This window comes from Ammospiza nelsoni, chromosome 8 (assembly GCF_027579445.1).
Source record: "Ammospiza nelsoni isolate bAmmNel1 chromosome 8, bAmmNel1.pri, whole genome shotgun sequence".
NCBI lineage: Eukaryota > Metazoa > Chordata > Aves > Passeriformes > Passerellidae > Ammospiza > Ammospiza nelsoni.
Genome location: NC_080640.1, coordinates 37,665,516 through 37,685,381, shown reverse-complemented (window position 1 = coordinate 37,685,381; position 19,866 = coordinate 37,665,516). Strand labels below are relative to the sequence as shown.

Here is a 19,866-nt window from a genome sequence, read left to right as displayed (position 1 = left end):
GGTGCCCTGTGGCTGTTATCTCGCTGCAAGCCCTTTCTTTTAAACAAAGCATCTTACATAGCATAGTTTCTATTTTAACAATTTTTATAACCTAAAACTATATTTAACACAGTACTTAAGAGAATTAATACAGCATTACTTTCTAACACAACACATACAATATTCATTTGAATATTTGCTAAAAGCCAATCATAAATACATGTATTTTTCACAGGTACCATGGCAGTCCTGGCCTGCTGGACAAGGACAAGCCTTGATGTGTCCTTTGCACTGTCCCCTCCCAGCCCAGCTCAGAGTGCAGGGGCCCTGCATTCAAAGCCCACTGTGTGCTCACAAGTTTCATGTTACTTGTTCAGAACCCAGTTGCTGCTGCTGCTGAGAGTGCAGAAATCCCTGAAACACAGTCTGTGAGGCCCTTGGGTGGTTTCCTCTATTAGGGTAAAATCTCCAGGGAATTTATGTTCATGACAGAAAAAAAATGGGAGAATGCAGATTGATGAGGCAAATAGCAGAGAGTTCTCCTGCAGTCACTGAAACAGTAACTGTGGGTATGTGACGTAGTGATTAAAATGACAGGCATCCTAATGAAAGTCCGTGACTGGAAATGGAAGTGTGCTTTGAAAAGCTGGATCTGGAAGGAGAAGGAGATGGGGAAGCATCTGAGGGATAGTGAGAGTAAAAAGAGGTGAGAGGCTTACACAGTTAATGTCTGGTGGAGGTGGCACAACAGTTGAGATGTTGTGGTGTTCCCTCACTTTGCACTAATGGTGTTTGTGCATGGCTGTGAGAAGCAGATCATAGGAAATCTGGGGATACATTTCTGGTGGCACAGGAGATAGTGGCTGGGAAATTGCAAACTGGGGAAACCAGTTTACAGTTTCTACAGCTGTAAATAATGTCCTCTGGAATGAAACTTGAGCTTCATGGATGCCATCTACCTACAGAAGGGATAATCAGGTTTATCCAGGTGCATTGTCTTGTACAAACTGCTGATTTTATTATCATTTAATCTCTTTTTAACAAACTAGTGCCAAATGTAGAAGTATTTCTATGTTTATATGTGCTTACAGAGCTGAAAAAGCTGAAAATCCAAGACATGCCATACTTTGACTTGTGCACACGGACCCTTGGATGTTTGGAATTCTCTTGCAGTCTTTGGTAAGATGCATCATCAAAGTCCAGTTTAAATCCAGCTGAGACCAGCTGCAGGACAGCAGCTTCCTCTCTTTCCACTTCTTTTCATGACTACAGGCTTTTGACTTTTTTTTTTTTAGCTCAGTGTAAAATCCACTGATTAAATAGTTTAGCAACAACAGTGAGCTTTGTGAAGTGCTTTTTATCTTTAGATCACAATGACAATTTGATAAATTTTTTTTACATATAGATAAAAGTATTTCCTTATATGGTGTTCTGTTCTTTAATATATGTGGCTGGTCTCAACTGGACAGAAATTACACATTTTAATTAACACATTTCATCATGGTTGCAAGAGAGCTGCAAATGTCTTAGAGAAGACGTGGACTTTGGGATGTAGAAGTGAAGGGAAAGGACTGTGTGTGTGCACAAGTGTAAGTGTGGGAAGATGGCACAATTCTTTGATTTTCATCTCTATAACCAGTGTATGTAAACATGCAGACACTCCTGTGTGTGGTTGCTGCACACATGAATATTCAGTGCAGCAGAATCAGACCTGTACCCCTTTGATGCTTTGCTTCCCACATTCTGTTGTTGCTGGGATGAGTTTTGTCAGAATTGTGATTTAACAACTTACAGTCAAAATTTCAGCTGCTTCTCTGCCTCCCGGGCTGCAGGTACAGCTTCTCTCCTGACATACCTTCCTCTGTTCCACCTGACTGCTGCTTTGTGTTCTCTTCCATATTATTTTTAGAGGCAGTTCCAAATTGTGAAGCATCCCTGATAGGTAAAATTATTATCAGCAACTACTCAAGTAGTGTCAGCATTTTTCCCTCTGAATGATATCAGGGTTTCTCAGTTCCACAAGTGATATGATCAGGATGGTACAGCAATGTTCTGCTATATGGAACTACATTCTGAAGCAGGAATTCCTTTCTGGTTTTGTGCTTTTTAAAACTGTGGACCAGAAATAATTCTAGTGACAGTTTTTGCAGTGCTCACCTTTGACTGTGCAGCCAAGTTTGCAGTGCCTGGATTGCTCTAACAAACTTCATTCAGCTGACAAAATATGGGAGTGTAGAAATACTGTTTGTCCTTGTCATGTTTAAATAACTGGATGTGACTTCATTTATCCAAGCAGAGAGGAAGAAAACTCTGGATCATTATGAAAAGATTCCTTCTGTGTTTTTGTAGCCTCAAATACATTGTCCAAGCATGCTACAGACAAAGGCCATTGTGTTTGTCCTGGTGCAGACCTGCTGCCTGTTACAGGTGAGAGATGGCCAGCTCTGGGAAAAGCATGGGGAGGTCAGGAGCAGAACTGGTGAGGATGGACCTGAGGGCTGTACAGACAGACAGCCAGGGACCATGTCCTCAGAAGCAGCTGTGGGGAGGCAGGGCTCTGCTGCTTGGTGCCCACAATTCCCTGCCACATGGGAGTGGCACTGGAGCTGAGCTACAGATGTACCACAGGGTTTGTGAAATCTCCACAGCACTCAGGCTGTCCTCAGAGACCACAAGTGGTCTTGGTTTTAGTGAGATTCAGGGAATTTTGGACATGGCCATCAGAACTGAAATTGATAATCACTCATGCTCTTTGAAAAATCTGCTTCTGTATTGTATGAAGCACTGAGAAAATTTTTGGTAGCTGTATTTTGGTCTTGGATTGCACAATGCAGCAAGTAAGAGAAACAAAAACAAATGACTGGGTCCCTCGTAGAGCAAAGCCTTCTAAAATAGCTTGGCTTTATTTTGTAGAGCTGGTGAAAGGACAGGGGGCTTGGGGAGACAAGGATGACCCAGATAAGAAAGCTGCAATGTGAGATCAGCAATGAGTATCTAGATAGCAGAGCAGAAAAAGAAAGAATCATAGGACTGATAGAAAGTTTTATTGATCTAAAAAATTGCTGTAAATAACAGTAATTTTCAATTCCCATTTCACTGCCACAGAGGTGTAAAGCCTTTAACTAATCCCATGGATTTTTGCACTGGTCTTCATTTTCACTATTTCTTTAGCCAGAGTTGCATTATCATTCTGCCTTGGAGAAGGGGAGAGCCTGGAAGTACAGCTCCCAGGAGCAGGGTGGCCCCTTGGACAGGACAGGTGCCTGTAGGGCAGGACCTGGAGGTGGGCAGGGTGTCACTGCTGCTCCAGACCTTGTTCTCACTTGTGTGGTGCCACAAGAACTGTGCACACAGCACCATTGACTGCTGCTGGCCAGGAGGAGCTCAGTGCCTGCTCCAGGAATGAGCTGAAGCGTAGAAGCAAACCCAAACCTCATCCATTCTGTTGGCACTCAGTCTTCTCTTTCCTAAACAAAGTTTACATCTTTGCAGGAATTCTCCTACAGAGACCTCGTTACTGTAAAAAAGATGAGAAGTGTTGATTTCTCCTCTCTATTGTCATTTGTCTATATTTCCCATTACCTCTTCTTCTGCAGCATGCTAGTGCTGATTCCTGATGGATTTGTGATCTGCTGAAGCTCAGTGCTTCTTACTCTCCTGTTGTGTAGGGGCTGACTCTCCATGTGTATCTCTGTGTTTGGTTTTCCTACCTGAGGGTATCTTTTTTTTATTGCATCTACCTTTTCTTCCAGCTCTCCTCAGGTAATTCGTAATTCCAAATCTGGCCTCCTAGCCTATTTCCTTCTTCTTTGCCATCAGTATCAAATGTAAGTTCATTAAGTATTCTCTTTATTCCCTTCACCCAAGCCATGAATAAAGAACTGAGCAGCTCCAACACCAAGGCAGAGAAACCAGGTTGCTTCCCTTCTGCCCTCTGCTGTGGCAGTGGCCCTTTGATAACCAGTCCCTCTTGCAGTGTGCTCCTCCAAGTTTGGCCTCTCCTTAGCAGTGACTTCATCTGTTTTCCATGTATTGTTTAGGCAGATCATAAAAATGCAACAGGAGAAGGTTTCAGATCCTGCCTGAAGATACATGGTATTTACAGCTTCTAATCTTTCCAGAAGCCATAAACGTTTGTTTTCCATTAGTCGGACAATATTTATTCTTAAAAAATCATCTGGGCTGTTTCTTATATCTGTTACATTCTGCCTGATTTTTTTTTTTTGTTTTATTTCAAATTGATAGGATTTATTTGTCCTCAGCAGACATCATTTGGAGCTGACAGACAACTGGGGCAGCTGCTCTGCTGCCCTTGCTGCCAAGAGGTTTGGAAGGGCACCAGGTCAGGGGCTGGCTTGTGCACAGTCAAAAAGGTACCAACCCAGAACAGCCTTCACAAACTTTTTTACTTTACAAAATACTCAGGTTGGGTTTGTGTGTGTTACCCTGCTCTTGCTGTACAAAGCCAGGGCTTTCAGACCTCCTGTCCCTTCCTCCTCTTGGGGGGAGATGCAAACCCCATGTATTAGCAGTGCAGGAGGGCAGCAAGGAAGAGAAACTCCTGTATTAAACCCATTTTCACTTCCAGAATAGACAGATACATATTATATGCTGTGTTCACATTGCCTGGAACTCACTGTCCCATTCTTGGGTCCTTGGAAACCAGATATTTTCGTAAGTCTTAAATTCCTTCACTCACAAAAGGTATTTCTACCTAAAAAAATACTATTTATTACAATGAGTTTATGTTTGTTACTTCATGCCTTTGAATGTTTTTTTTTTACTGTGCCCTTTTCTCATCTCATCATGCTTTCATTTTTAGTACATTAATTTTGTTAAGGAATAGACCTGCTTCAGCCATTGCACCTGTAAATGTCAAGTGGGGGTTTGGCCTTAATTCAGTTACTTAGTTTTACCAGCATTAAGAGTTCTTATCTTGTAATTTCCAAACCTGTACAGCCAGACAGCAACAGAAGGATTTTCATATCATGCATTTTCTTGCTCTTGTGTCTACAGCTGTAACAAACTGGCAGAGGTCAGCCCTGGGATCCACCTGTACAATCTTCCATTACCTTTTACCCATGTGGATTTCCTGAGGAGCTCTGCTGCCTCCTGTTTGTGTAGATGTAACTGATAGAGATGTGCAACCACGTGTAATAAAAGGGATTTTTGATTATAGCTGCAATTTTAAAAAGTGTAATTTTTCTTCCTTGAACACCAAGCCCTTCACAGATTTAATCTAAAACTCTGCATGTTCTGCTGGGAGGGGCAGGCAAAGCAATCTGCAGGAGAAAATGATTGACTCAGTATGTTTAGAGCATTTGTAATGAGTGAGGTGTGAATCCTGCTTCCTTGTCCCTGCTCTCAGGACTGCACACAATCACTGCGTTAATAAAACAAAAAACAAACTTCAGAACAGCTCACAGAATAGAGATCAGAATGTGAGACTGGAATCCAGATTTCCTACCATGCCAGTACTGAAGCGCTTTGCAGAGCAGCAGTGGGAGGCAGAAGAGGAAACACACAGTGTGTTTGGGGAGGAACTGCAGGAGGTACAAACGGTACCTTGGAATGTGGGGACAACTGAATTAACTAACCACAAGAGTGTCCATAAAAGGTAATTATTATTTGTAGGAGTATCTTTCTGTGAGTCAATAAATGGCTGTACCTTATACAATTGCACAGTAAGTAACGCACTTTCCCTCAGGACAAACATGTACCTGAAGTAACACTTGCATCACCTGGACAGGAGCTCTGACCTTCCTCACCTCAGGAAATGTCCCTGTCCAGTCCCCCCTCCAAGGAGCCCTTGCCAGCACTCTGCCTCCTTCAGCCCTAACAGATGGACCAGGCTGGGGCTGCTCAGGTGGACACTGGCCTGGCTTTGGCCAGGATTGCCAGACCTGATCCTGCTCTGAACAGGTGTGCTCAGGTTTGACCAGCAAGAGAGAGACGATGCTGGGTTAGGGGTGTTTGCAGTCGTGCCTCCTGTGCAGTGCCCTGGCAGAGCTGCAGTTAGAGTGGCCGTGTCAGGACCTGCTGAGCCGCAAGCTGGGCCTGATGGCACAAGGGCCAGAGCCTGGGGCTCAGGGCCAGAGTGCCTGTGAGCACGGGGGCTGTGGCTGGAGCTGAAGCTTTCAGCTCACCCTGGAGTGCTGTGAAATGTGTCCCTGTGTTGGGGTGGGAGTTCCTCAGCCCCTGCTCAGTGCAGCTCCCTCTGCCTGCTTCTGCTGCAGGCAAGTGTGGAGCATTTGCTGAGGGGAGCACAGCGTGGAGGGAGAAGCCACCAGCTTTGCTTGCAGACAGAAGAATTTCTCTTCTCTCTCTGGAGAAGGTGATGGCAAAAATGTTTTGGAGTTGAAGTTTTCATTACTGTAAGAATCAAGAGTATCAGTGCTTTTCAGAGTGAAATACCAGAGTGAAGGAAAACAGAAACTAATGCCCATACTGATGTCTGCAGATTGCTGTGGTTAAGTTTAGGCAGACAGGGATGGAGTTGCTCTTGGGTCATCCTGGCTTGGAGCAAGAACAATGAGATTTGAGAGGCTTCATGCTCTCTTTCACAATTACCCAAAACCTTTGGTGTTGTGCTAATTAACACAGTCCAACTTCTTTCCTGGAGTGATTGTACCTTTCAAGAAACATTGAGGTGAAGTGTTGGGATTTTTCCTCCTATACCTTTGTGGAGATAGTCCAAATGGCTTTCTTTGTTTGAAAGAAATAAGGAAATTATTTCCTTCTTTGTATGAAGGAAATAATCCATTTTCTTTCGTGTCAGACTTAGCTGGATGTCTCTCTATATATTATTTATGGTGTACTCCTGGTTTTGTTGTTGGATAGAGTAGCTAATTTGAGCTCCAGTAACAATCCATCACTACCTTGGGGAGATATAATTGCTTGTAAGTATAGTACTTTGTGTCTTGTCTTTGTTTTTCATTGCCTTGAAAGTGTTGTCAGCCTGCTCAACCTGTAAGGCTTTATGCTTGGAAATAGTGAGGTGTGAGGAAAATAGATGCATTAGATCCTCCATGCAATGAATCCAGGCTCTGCTGTCGCAGGTTTTGAACTCAGTGCAATCACTGGGGATGAATGTCAGTAACTGAGTGTGTGAGATAAAGTCTAGCCTTAAACATTAGAGACTGGAAGCAGGGAGGGAACAGTAAGATTAAAGCTGACTTGAAAAAAAAAATATTACACAGTTTCCATAGAAATTAGAATTTCTTTAGGGGAAGAGGTGGAAGACTCCAGAGTGGAGAAATTTTGTGATGTTGTTGACCAACAGATGGTAGTTGGTGGAAAGGTTTTTATATTTGTTTCTTGAACAGCTGTAGGTGCATGAGCTATTGCATGTAGGTGTGCACTATCCACCATGATTTGGGATGCTTCAGCATGTAGTGGAGGAGGGTCAGGGAGTAGATCTGTAGGAGGAAAGGGATGCTGTTACAGTGATGCAGGGAAAGACCTAAATATCTGGAAAAACATTCCAGAGAGTGAGATGGATAGCTCAGGGAAACATTGCCTTTCAAGCAAAGTGTTTTTCATACTTCAGACTTACCAGAAAGAAATTCAAGTGCATATAAAACTGCTAGGAAGCTGTGCAGTGGCTGGGGAAAACAACCTAGATGATTTAATAGACTTTATGTGTCTCTAACATCTGGATTCAGGGAGTTAATCTGAGTTAGTGGCATTCTGAATCTATTGAGTTTGTGTTAAATCAGGAGGAGTGGGAATTCACAAAGTGCACAGCTGCACTGGTGTCATTTGAAGCAGCATTCATTGAACCTGGTAGTTATTCACCCCTGGAACTCCTTTGTTGAATTTGAAACAATAGAATCCCAGGACTGCAGAGCCCTCAGCAGAGGATGGAGGGATCCCACCCTCAGAACAGGCACGGCTGCTCTCGCCCCTTGGCAGGGGTGGTGCCACAGCCCCTCCAGAGGGGCAGCTCTGAACCTCAGCCCTGCAGCCCCTCGAGGGCTCTCCGTGTGTCCCACGGCCTCTCCTGCTCAGCATTCCTCCTCTGCCCCACTCCAGAGCTCCAGGTTGTTGTGGGTGCGAACCCTTCTGTCTCTCCTTATGTTTATGACATGTAATCATCCTTTTTGCTCAGCTCCCAGTGTGTCCAAGCTTTCTTCATGGAAACCCTCACAGAGCTGCAGCCTTACCAAAACAGGGAAAGCTGCAGGAAGGCTTTGTGTAGGCTTTTACTGGGGTGTGTACCTCAGTGCTGTCTGCTGTTCTCCCAGCAGCTCTGCCTCAGGGACTCCTGTTCAGACTGATGGCTGAAACACTGAAACAGCCCCTCTGGCTTTGTACAGGAATGCTATAGGGACTCTCTTTCTAATCAGTAGATTGCTTAGGTCAAAATGTAGTGTTTGCACTTGAACTAACATCCTGTTTTTGTTACAGGGCTCACAAGGGTTGCAGGGGTGAAGAGAGAGACGAGAATCTTGACCTCATGTTCAGAAGGCTTGATTTATTATTTTATGCTATATATTACATTATAACTATACTTATAGGAATAGAGAGAAAAGTTCTCAGAAGCTTGCTATGCTAAGAATAGAAAAGGAATGAATAACAAAGGAGCTCTCTCTGATTCTGTCCCAGAGAGAGCTCGGCCTTTTATTGGCCCTTAATTGTACACATCCAACATGGGCCAATCCCAGGTGCACCTGTTGCATTTCACAGCAGCAGAGAACCATTGTTTACATTCTTTTTCTGGGGCCTCAGCTTCCCAGAAGGAAAAAATCCTAAAGAAAGGATTTTTCACAAAAGATGTCTGTGACACTGTTTTGTTTTTTGTTTTTTTTTCTTTTTCCTCTGTTTCTTCCATTTGGCCAGTGATTCAGCAGATCTGGTGTACTTTCCCAAATATTCTTTTCAGAATACTCAGAATTTCCCAGCATCATAAACTGGGACGAATGGCTTATTATGCTACACCGTAAGGCAGCTAAGCCTCTGCTTTATATCAAAGGCTCTGGATTTTACATGAAGGTTAAAAAAGGAGCACAGACAGTCCTTGGTGGTGTAGCAAAGGAGCTTTCTTTTTGTCTTCTTAATGTGCTGGGGATTCAACTCATTTTAACACAAGGCTGAGGCATTCCTGGGTATTTAACATTTATGTCAAGACTGATCTGTGGCTGAAAGCTCAGAGGCATCACACCCCACATTTCTTAGGGGCTGTAGAGGAGAACTTGAATCATTGGTGCATTAGGTGCCCCGTGGGGCAGAGATCTCCAGAAGAGTCATTGCTGAGTGCTCCTCTAGTGGCTCTGAGGGTGGCCATGTCTGTGGGGAAAAGTAACGCTTCATTTTAATTTCTCTGAAGTAATTTTTTGGGGTGGAATGATTTCATTCTCATTAGATCTCTGAGGGTACCAGGAAATTCCTGGTTTAATTGGAGAACTTTACCCTCAAAGCCAGCTTCAAATGTCAGCAAAGCTGCTGCAGGTTCAAGAACTAACCTAAGCAGCAATGGCTTGAACTGTCCATGCCATCTCTTCTTTGCTGGCTGTTTTAATCCTGGGTTGTGTTCACCTTTGGTATTGTTTGGCTGGTCCTGGGTTGGACCTTGCCAGGGCTGCTGGTAGTTTGTGGAGCAGCTGAAGGATGTGCTGAGGATGCCTGACAAACCTCTGGCCTTTGCTGCAGTGCAAATAACAATGAACCAGTGGCCTGGAATGGAGGGAAGGGTCGGTAGGCACACAAAAGAATTGGGCCAAAGCATTCAACAACTAAGGATTCAAAGGGAAAAGACCAGGAAAGGCAGATGGAAGATACGGTGAGGGCTCAAGTACTCAATCCTAGATTCAGGGGATTGCATTTGCAAATTCATTCCCCACATACTTTGCCATAACAAGAAGGTGCCTTTCTTGAGGAACAGTGGTGTGTAAAATACTGGATCCTAGGTTGTTCCAATTGTGGGCTTCCAAAGTTGAGAATAAGGAACTGTAATTAGTAAAGTATGCTTTCCCCCAAGAACTTATAGTTCTTTGCTGACCAGTGTGATTAATCAAGAAGAGATTAAACATTATCTGTCATCTTGTGTTGTCACCACTGTCATTTCCTGACTGCAGTGCTGGTACAGGTCCATACTGTAATATTTTTAGGTTAAATGAGTTTTTTTAGTGGAACGGTCTTTACACATAAATCCATACTGACTTGGAAGAGAAGGGTCTTCTCATTTGAACAAAGACTTACATCAATTTTTTTCATGTTGTCTACTTCCTTTGTCCAGTGCTGTTAATTGATTTTGGGCCTTTGGAAATTAAATGCTTAGTGAAACTAGAAGTATTCCTGTCAAAGATGTTGGAAGGCAAAGCTGAGTTCAGCAGCATTGCTCCCTTAATACATGCATGAACTACAATTAAGTGTTGATTTTAGTTCAGGTGAAGTGTTTCAGCATTAAAGAGGCTGAGGCTCAAGCAAATGTGAATAGAAGGGTGGTCATACTTCCCACCTCAAGTAGTCACATTGTACTTCTTAGCTCTTAGAAACATTCTGTAATTAAAGCAGCTTTTTGGGCTTGGGAGGAGGGCGTACAGAAAGTGTCTTTCTGGCAGACTGTTCACAAGAATTTGGCTGTTTTCCTAGACTGAAATTCTGAGGAAATTCTCTAATTGTTTGGGAAGTATTTTTCTGATACAGCATATCTGTGTTCTGAGTGGCACATGTAAGCTGATGTGCAGCCCTGTTCATACATCTCTGTTTGGATGTGGGTGCACCAATTGCATTTTTAAAACCCCAACTAAAACCAACCCTGCTATTTTTCTGACCAGATATGCATAATGGCTCTCAGAATACACTGAGCTGAACTTCCTTGGAACATATTACTAGAAAATGGAACGGAAAGGAACCTCATATAACTCTGGGAATAGCAAACTGCCCAAGAAATTTCTTAAAATCAGGATTTGGCATGGGTTGTGCTTTCAATATGAAGAAACTGTAACATCTTTCTGGTGCTTCTGCATCCTGTTGATGCCAAACAGTACAAATTTGTGGGTCATGAAAACACTTGGGGGAGGATTTAATTACTGTCACTTGTGTACGTGTATTGCTTTGTTTAATTGAGTTGTTCTGCACCTAGTGTGCAGGGCTGTGATTTATTCTGTCTGTGCTTCTCTGCAGGGGGAGAGGCCCTCTGAAGCACACGGCCGATGTCATCAACGCCGCCAAGGTGATCTCGGAGTCGGGCTCGCGCATGGACGCCCTGGCGCGGCTCATCGCCGACCAGGTGAGCTGCCCTGCAGGAGCCTGCCCTGCTCAGCCTCACCCCAGCACCTCCCAGGGGCTGCTGCAGGACACAGCTCCTGTCTGAGCCTCCCTGTGCAGCCTCCTCTCTGTGTGGATCTGTTGTAATCTCGTTGTTGTATTTCTAAAGTCCCATAAAGTCTCGTACCTTCTCCGTGATACTTCTTGGGGGCAGTTCTTCACAGCTCTGACTTCTCCTGCTTGTTGCTGCTTCTCAGTCAGGGCTCCTTCCAGGCTCTCCCTGACTGGCCAAGCCCACCCCCTTTTATCCCAGTTATCTTCACTAGCTACAGCCCAGTTAAGGACATTGCAGCTGCAGCCCATCAAAAACAACCAGGGCTTATCAGGGCAAGGCCTATATACAGATATTCAAATACAATACAGATATTTTACTAAGACTCCTACTATATTTCCCCCTTTTCCTTTACTTACAGAGACAGGTTTTACATATTCCACTTATATGATACATATATTTTCCCAGCTCTCGACTGTACAATACAATACAACTAGGACTTCTACTATATTTTTCCCCCTTTTTACAGAAACATATTTAGATGGACACAATATACTACATATATTCTACCACAGCTCTTGGCTGCACAACACATATATTTACCATGACTCGAAGGCCATGTTTCCCCACAGCTTCTTGACTCAAAGGCCATAATCCAACACAGCTCCTGGCTGCCACAGCTCCTTGATTCAATGGCCATGCTTCTCCACAGCTCTCAGGCTGCTTATCTCCATCACGTTGGGGTCACCAGATGTTTTAATCTAGTTGTTGTATTTCTAAAGCCCCATACTGTCACAAACATAGTTCTAAAGTCTCGTACCTTCTCGGTGATACTTCTTGGGGGCAGTTTTTTACAGTTCTGACTTCATCTCCTGCTTGTTGCTTCTTCTGCTTGTTGCTCCTTCTTTATCAGGGCTCCTTGTCAGCTCTCCTTGACTGGCCAAGCCCAGCCCAGCCCCTTTTATCCCAGTTATCTTCACTAGCCACAGCTGCAGCCCAATTAAGGCCATTGCAGCTGCAGCCCATCAAAAACAACCGGGTAAGAACTATATACAGGTATTCAATATACAATACAGATATTTTATTGTCAGGGCAAGAACTATATACAGGTATTCAATATACAATACAGATATTTTACTAAGACTCCTACTATATGTATCCATGGTCTGTTCATGTACACCTGAAAGGGACGTGTACGTACATGACACGTGTCTAGGGACACACATCCCTGTGCACATGTGTTTGTACATGTGGCTGAATATTTGTGAGCTCCCTCAAGCTCTGAATGCAACATTTTAGACATAAAGTATATATGAACATGTATATAGATACACATTTAAAATATATGTGTTCATGGCTGCTTTATTTTATTTATTTATTTATTATTGACATATTAAGGCATATGTATATAAATAGTTGTATAAAAAGCTGTTTTCCTGCTTTTACCCCAACTGGCAACTGAGTACAATGCAGCTGCTTGGTCACCTACTCCTGGAACTGGAAAAAAAGGAAACCTCATGGGTAGTTGTAAAAAGTTTATTAATTTAAAATATAATAGTAGTAGTGGTACTACTAACATTGATGCTGAAAGAGAGGGGGAGAGAGGACTGAGACCAGAGAGAAAGAAGGGATGCCCAGCACAATTCCCCAGCATGTGCTGCCTGATGCCCAGCCTGTCCCTGAACAGCAGTCAGCCCCTTCCAGGTGAGTCCCCCATGCTGGCCATGACACTCCCTGGAACTGGTATGGAAGAGCTTTGGCCAGTTCACATCACCTGTCCTGGCCGTGCTCCCCCCCAGCTGCCTGCACGCTGCTCACTGGCAGAGGGTGGGACACTGAAAGGTCCTTGTGTGCCACCTTCCTTCCCATTCTTGATCCAGCAGAGCAGGGGGCCAGCCCCTGTGGAGAGCAGGAGCCCTGTGCCAGGCAAAGGCAGCAGCTGTGCAGGCAGCAGGGCAGAGCTGCAGGCTCATCCTCTCCTGAGTGAGCTGGGGAAATTGCCCAGCAGCAGTGCAGCTGCTCCAGGTGAGCTGTGGGGGCACAGCATGGAGGCACTGGCACAGAGCTCTGCTGCTCTGGGCTCTGAGCACCAGCTTAGGAAGGACAGACTTGTCTGGCTCCAGAATGGTTTCTTCTCCACCCTCTGCAGAGTCACAGGATCCACATTTTTCCTGTACTTTCCTTCCCTGCCCCCCACCCCTAACACTGGCTGTTTTGCCTCTGCAAATCTGCAGCTTGAAGGTGATTTTTGGTCGTGCATTTAAATTTTATTTGAAGTTATTTTAAGTAACTTAAGAGTTACTAATCACCATGAAATGCCAAGTGTTGGAACTGGAAGGTGTGCTTTATTTCTGTTGGAGTTTTAGATGGCTCAGCCTCCCCTGGAGGAGCCCAGCAGAGCAGGGTAGCTCAGCAGCCTGCCTAGGGGAGCTGCAGTGGCACGGGGCACCCCTGCAGCCTCCTCACCAGGCTGGCTGGGTCTCTTTAGGGCTGTGCAACACCAGCAGAGCAGTGCAGGTGTCACACCTGCAGCATTTCTTCCTTTGTGGCTGCCTTTCAGGTCCAGGGCAGCACAGGACAGTCACTGTTTCCAAACCCTCACATGCTCTCTCTTCTCCCTTCACTTTTTATTTTCATATTCAGTGCTTGCTTTCCTACTGTCTAGAAAGAAACCTCAGTCTGTTAGTGCTTGTCCTGTGTCTCTCTGAATTCCAGGTAACAAAGAATTTCTAGTTTGTATCTATACAGTTGTGATCAGATTTGTGGAAAAAATAGGTAAAATATCTGAATTCTCCAATTCCTGATCTTAACACACTTTCTTCCAGCACTGGACAACAGCTACTTTCAAGATTTTATCTATTACTGATTAAAATTCAAACCTGTCACTGATACACTGCAGAAACTGATGAGATAGCAAAGCCAAAGCTGAGTAAGGATCATAAATTCTTGTTGGTTTTAGGACAGGGAATCCACTCTCACTGAAATATTTCTTCTATGAAAGAAAGATTTCAGCTGTATTAGTACAACGACTCCAGCCTAGAAATATGAGCAAATCAATGTGAGGAGAAAGTATTCATGAGCCACTAGTGGTGATAATTCGTGTGTCCCCTCAGAGCTGCTGGGAAATGTGACATCACTGAGGTTATTGTAACCCATTTACTGAGTTCACTCCAGCTCCTTGCCTTGGTCCTCACTCTGAGCTTGCACACAGCTGGCACCCAGGAGCCCCCTGAGCCCTGGGATTTGTTCTGTGCCTCTGAAGGACACTCCTTACTTACAGGTGTTGCTTGGATTTTAGATGCAGTTTTACATTACATTATAGGCATTAAAACCAGAAAAATCCAAATCAAAAGATGGGCCAAGGTGGCCTTCCAGTTATGGTGAACACAATTGCAAGTATTGCTAGGTAGGTGTCAAATTTAGTAAAGAGAATCTTGCTTTGTTCCTGCTATTACAGATATTCTTAGTATGATCCTCTCACTCCTTGCATGGCTAGAAAGCTTTTAACTTCTGTTAAAAGAAGGTTTAAAAGGGTTTTTTTGGCTGTGCAAGTTATTCTTTAACTTAGAAAGCTCTTTTCTCATTGTGGTGGGTTTTTTTAATCCTGAAGGTATTTTCAAATTCCTTTTCTCAGCTGTTGTTTTGCCAGGTTTCCTATGCCCTGCACTCCTGGGGTCTTAAAATAAAATAAATTTTACATTCCTCTGGGCAACCAAATAACTGTTCTCTGAATTTGGGCCAAACTGGAGAAGCCCTTCAGGAATTTGGTACCCAGTCAAACATGAGTATTGCTTTCCTGAGCAGCATTTGGACTTTTTAGTGGAGTATTTCACATGTTGCCTTTTACTAACAACTAAATTCTGTAGCATTTCTATTATGTGAAAAAAAAAAAGGATTGATATGATTTTTATAGCTCCCTGTTGCTGTGTTTGAAGGGAAGGCATACAGCATGGTACAATCAGCAGAACTCAGCTGTATTTCAGTCCACAGTCACAAAGCACTGCTAGGATAGCTCAGAGTAACAAGGGTCCAAATCCTCACAGTTACAGCATCAACAGCAACTTGCACACATGAATCACAAGTGCATTATAAATTCATTATCAGGAGACGTTCCCTTTTGTCAGAAGATTTTTGTTCTTTATTCCTTCTGTCAGAAGATTTTTGCTGCTTGATGTGACCTGGAAGCCCTGAGATGATGAAGGCAGTGAGTGCCTCCCCCTGGGCTGATGAAATGTGCTGAAGAGTGAGGTCTGTATTAAGAACCTGCTCTGTGTTGCACCCACTGGGCTTCCAGTCAGGCTGGGCTCATTCAGAATGCAGTTTGTCAGAGCTAATTGCAGTGTGTAAATAATCCCTTTGGGTGACACAACCCCTCTGGGGGAGCAGCAAAGCTGCCTCCTGTCTGTGCCCAGCACACATTTATAGTAGGTGGTGTGTGGTTATCCCCAATATCGATCCCCATGAAGGTTTGGGTTCTGTAGAGAAATGCTTTGGCCTTGGTTAGCAAGGGGATGAAGTGAGAACAAAGCAAACCCAGAATGGTCTGTGGGCAGAAGCTCCTGTGCATTGTTCATTCACACCCCGTGTGCAACTGCTGTGCCACTGGCTTTTTCACTTGGATGGTGAGTGCTGGTTTCAGTCTGGTTTTAATTACTGCATTATTTTAACTTCATTGTTTGGATGTTCTGGTAGATATTCTCTTGGGTAAAATAGCACTGCTTCTTTGGGATGCAGGTCAGTTCTGATGCTGCTCTTACAGAAAGCCCTTGCCAGCAGCAGCCACTGCCCACAGGATGTGTGGGGAAAAACCTCTCAGAATCTGATGGGGTCTCCAGTCAGGAATGTGCAGCAGCAAACTGGTAACCATCAGTAATTGTGGGATGGTGAAACTCAGAATTTATTGATTGTCCTTCTGTTGCAGCCTAGTGTTTGGTTTTGCTGTGAGCAAGTGCTGCTTGTACCAGCTGCTTCTGAGCCGTAGGTAGATGACTCCTTGTGCAGTGTCCTCCCTGCAGAACATTTGTTCCCAGCATCTGCTGATGGCTGATCTGACGTGCTGCAAGGCATGAGGTTTCATTTTCTGGCCAGCCCGAGCCTCTGCTGCAGTGCTGAGCCAGAGCTCAGGCACAGATCCACTGCTCCCTGCTGCTGCCAGGAGGTGACACTGGCTATTGACACAGCTTGGAGAGCGTGGCCTGGCTTCATGGTGCTCCCAGCCCCCTGCAGCCATGCCAGAATTTACACAGCCAAACATATGGTTACGATACCCTCAACGTGGGAAATCGTCCTTGATAATTTTCCATTTGTTTGTCCAGTAATTTCTTCTGCTTACGTAAAATTTTAGTGTCTGTAACAAAGATTTCTGCAATTTAACAACCTCGTGTTAAAAACCATTTCCTTTGTTTTGTGCTCCTGGGAGTCACTGTTAATGACCCCTGGGGTCTGTAATGGAGGAAGAATTACAGGATTTGGTACAATCTTCCTCCTTCCATCTGGGCCGGGGCAGGGCAAGGATGCACGGGATCTACTCAGGTAGTGCAGCTGTGAATATTCCTCTGCATAATTACATTTCAGGAGAATTTTCTTATCCAATGCCCTGCATTTGCTTTTTTGAATCCTTCTGGTACTGAAAGTGTTTGCACAGAACCTCAAGGTCTTGCTCTTGAGTGCAGTTTCCTGGCCTTTGATGTGTATCATCTGTAGCATTCCTAAAGTGGTGCCCATTTCTTCTGTAGTGCTGTGTAAGGGGGACAGCACTGTGACTAGCCTGACACAAGAATGTAAAAGAGTACTATATAATAACCATTCTTGTCTCTGAACTTCTCTAATTGGTATTGTCACTGTTTGAAGTGGGTGAGGCACTATATTGGCACCCTATACACCTTTCTCTTGAGTTTTTCTGGCCAGAGAGATAAAACCAAAGTGTAACCAAGGAGAAAGGAAAAAACAGAGGAGGAAGAATGTCATTCCAGGAATACACAACGTCTTGGTATTATCAGTTGTGATGCTCTAAGGGATTGTATTGTACTTTATTTGAAGTATATTTTTTATTAATTGAATTAAATAAACGGTGAATATTCCAGCTTTCTAAACACTGAGATACTATTATATAAATACTGATTTGGGCAGTTCTTAAAGCAGTGCTTAATAAGGAAGAAATAAAAACATATTTTAGGTCAGTTTTCCATCAGATAGAAAGAAAACATGTCAAGGAAATGTTCTGGTTTTGCTGTAAACTGTGTCCAAATACAGGAAACAATAATGGACATAGCAGAACATGAGGTAAGGACTGATGTTAAGCCATATTAATTAATTTAAAATTGTACACTCTGACCTTGTTTACTGTTACCTTTTGCTAAGTCTGAAGCATGAACTTGCTATTATTGCATAGCCACGAAGAACAGCATTGTCACAGCAGCCCTTTGAACACATACTGTTGCTTCAGCAAAGCCAGGAGCTGAAATACTTTTGGAGTTAAGTAGAACTGGTGCTTTATCTGGCTCCTGGTGGGTTTGGATTTAAATCCACTGACTACAATTCAATAAAACCACAGGTGATTGTTGACAGTGTGCATTTGGTGGGGATGTATCTTTGCTTTCTCAGTATGCAAAGCTGAGCAGAGTTTCCTGTCGAAAGGAAGGGGCTGTATTTGTCATGTGTGCACCACACCCAGGCCAACACCATGTCTGCACCTGCAGGGCTCTTGTGCTTATTTATGCTCTTACTCTCTGCAGCTGTGGGAGCACAGCAGGGCCTCACCATTCCCCTTAGGATCCCTTTATTCTGCCAGAGCAATGGGAATCAGCCTTAGAACAAATTCATACCCAGCCTTTCATGGCTGGCCTGGTACCCACAGAGCAACATTGCACTCCAAGTACTCCATGTATTTTGGGAAAAAAATAGGTTACAACAATCCTGGTTTTATTTCTGTAATATAAATCTGTATTGTTAAAAATATTGACAATTTTTATTGTGACTTTTCCATAAGACATTCTAATTTTGCTGTTCCCACAGCGAGAGAGGATCTGCAGATTGAGTTCAGTACAGTCTGGATGGAACACAAAAAAACCCCTATGATCTGGTTACAAGATAAAGCATAACATACAGATATTAACATGTCTCTGCATGTGTGGTTACATAGCCCATGAAATCTGTTTGGATTGCTCTCATCACTGTTTATAGATGTATTTTCTTAGAGATCATCTAAGGACTGGAAGTAATTACTCTATACACTAAAGATATGTTTAGAAATCCTGCTAAGGCAAGCACAGCAATGTTAAATACAGAGTGCATGTGGGGAATCTTAGGCTTCATCTGACCTCCCAAATATAGATTAAAAAACTTCCCAAGAGGAATGAACTTAGCAGCCTGATAAAGTGCAGTGAAAAGCAAGGCTCCAGTAGTCTGCAACTGGAATACTCCCCAGTGAAGTTTCAATGATTCCTGAGATACCATTCTGAATCAGCAGTTACTGAAGTGCTTTATTTTTTGTTCTTTTCAGTGCCCAGACCAGTCGTGCAAACAGGATTTGCTAGCTTACCTAGAACAGATCAAGCTGTACTCCCACCAGCTCAAGATCTGCAGCCAGGTTAAAGCAGAAATCCAGCATCTCGGTGGAGAGCTCATCATGTCTGCAGTAAGTAGAAAAATGGAGCCAAGTGCTCTGTTAGTCAGACTAGGTGTTACACTTGAGTTGGGCTTTCCTGTGCTTGCAGCATGTTCCACTTCACTCCAAATCCTGTTTTCTTTTCTAATACCCACTTAACAGCAAGAATCTACAGCAGTGACACATAGGACTTCTGGCTATTTAAAGGAATTTATTTATTTATTATTTAAAGGAATAATAATCACCTTTTCTTTTAAAATTCTCACAGCACATTATCACTGTTATTATGAGGTAGTCTGGTTTGAAGAACTCTAAGGTGCATTAGCTTGCATATGTGGAATATGCTCATGGGTGTGTCTGAACACAATGAAAACAGTCCAGGGTGGAGTTCCAGGCCAGAAAAAAATGCTGCAAGACATTCTACAGGTCTACAGAGATAAATAACAGGAAGACCAAAGTGACTTGATTCCTGAGTGAATTTATTGATTTTGCTTAAATTTACTTTAAGAGTTATTAGCTCCTTTACAGCCAAGTATCATTAGCCATGGAAAAGACATTTTGTGCTTTTATGGAACTTTTATGCACTTGGCCTCGGCATAGCCATCCATAAATGCCTTCACATTCCCATGTTCTGTGATGTGTTTCTGCCTGGAGCACATAGGGTTGTGATTTCAAGGTATAAATCTGCCAAACAGCACCAAACCTAGGTAAGACACTGGGCACATTCCTACCCTTCACACACTTGCACTGTGTTGAGGGGAACTTCACTCACATAGTTTGGAATGCTTGCTCTCTGTATCTCTCTCCCCGCAGCTGTTCCTCTGTGTCTGTACCTATCCCTGGCTATCTGTGTTCGTCTGTCTCTGTGTCTGTCTGTACCTCTCTAGACCTATCTACCCCCAGTGATACCTGTCTCTGTGTCCCTCTGTCTGTCTGTACCTGTCTGTATCAATCTCTGCCTGATTCTGTCTTTATCCACCTACACCTGTCTCAGGTTACCCATTTCTGTCTATCCCTA

The 19,866-nt window shown here is 43.6% G+C and overlaps 1 protein-coding gene across 6 annotated transcripts in view; it reads left to right on the top strand.

The window, feature by feature from the left end:
• Positions 1-19,866, top strand: part of CTNNA3 (catenin alpha 3) — a 416,298-nt gene that overhangs the window by 382,998 nt on the left and 13,434 nt on the right. For all 6 annotated transcript variants that reach the window (XM_059476985.1, XM_059476984.1, XM_059476986.1 and 3 more), the window contains 2 exons: positions 11,107-11,212; positions 18,744-18,878. In XM_059476985.1, the coding sequence (XP_059332968.1) occupies positions 11,107-11,212; positions 18,744-18,878 (241 nt within the window). The remainder of the gene's footprint in view (positions 1-11,106; positions 11,213-18,743; positions 18,879-19,866) is intronic.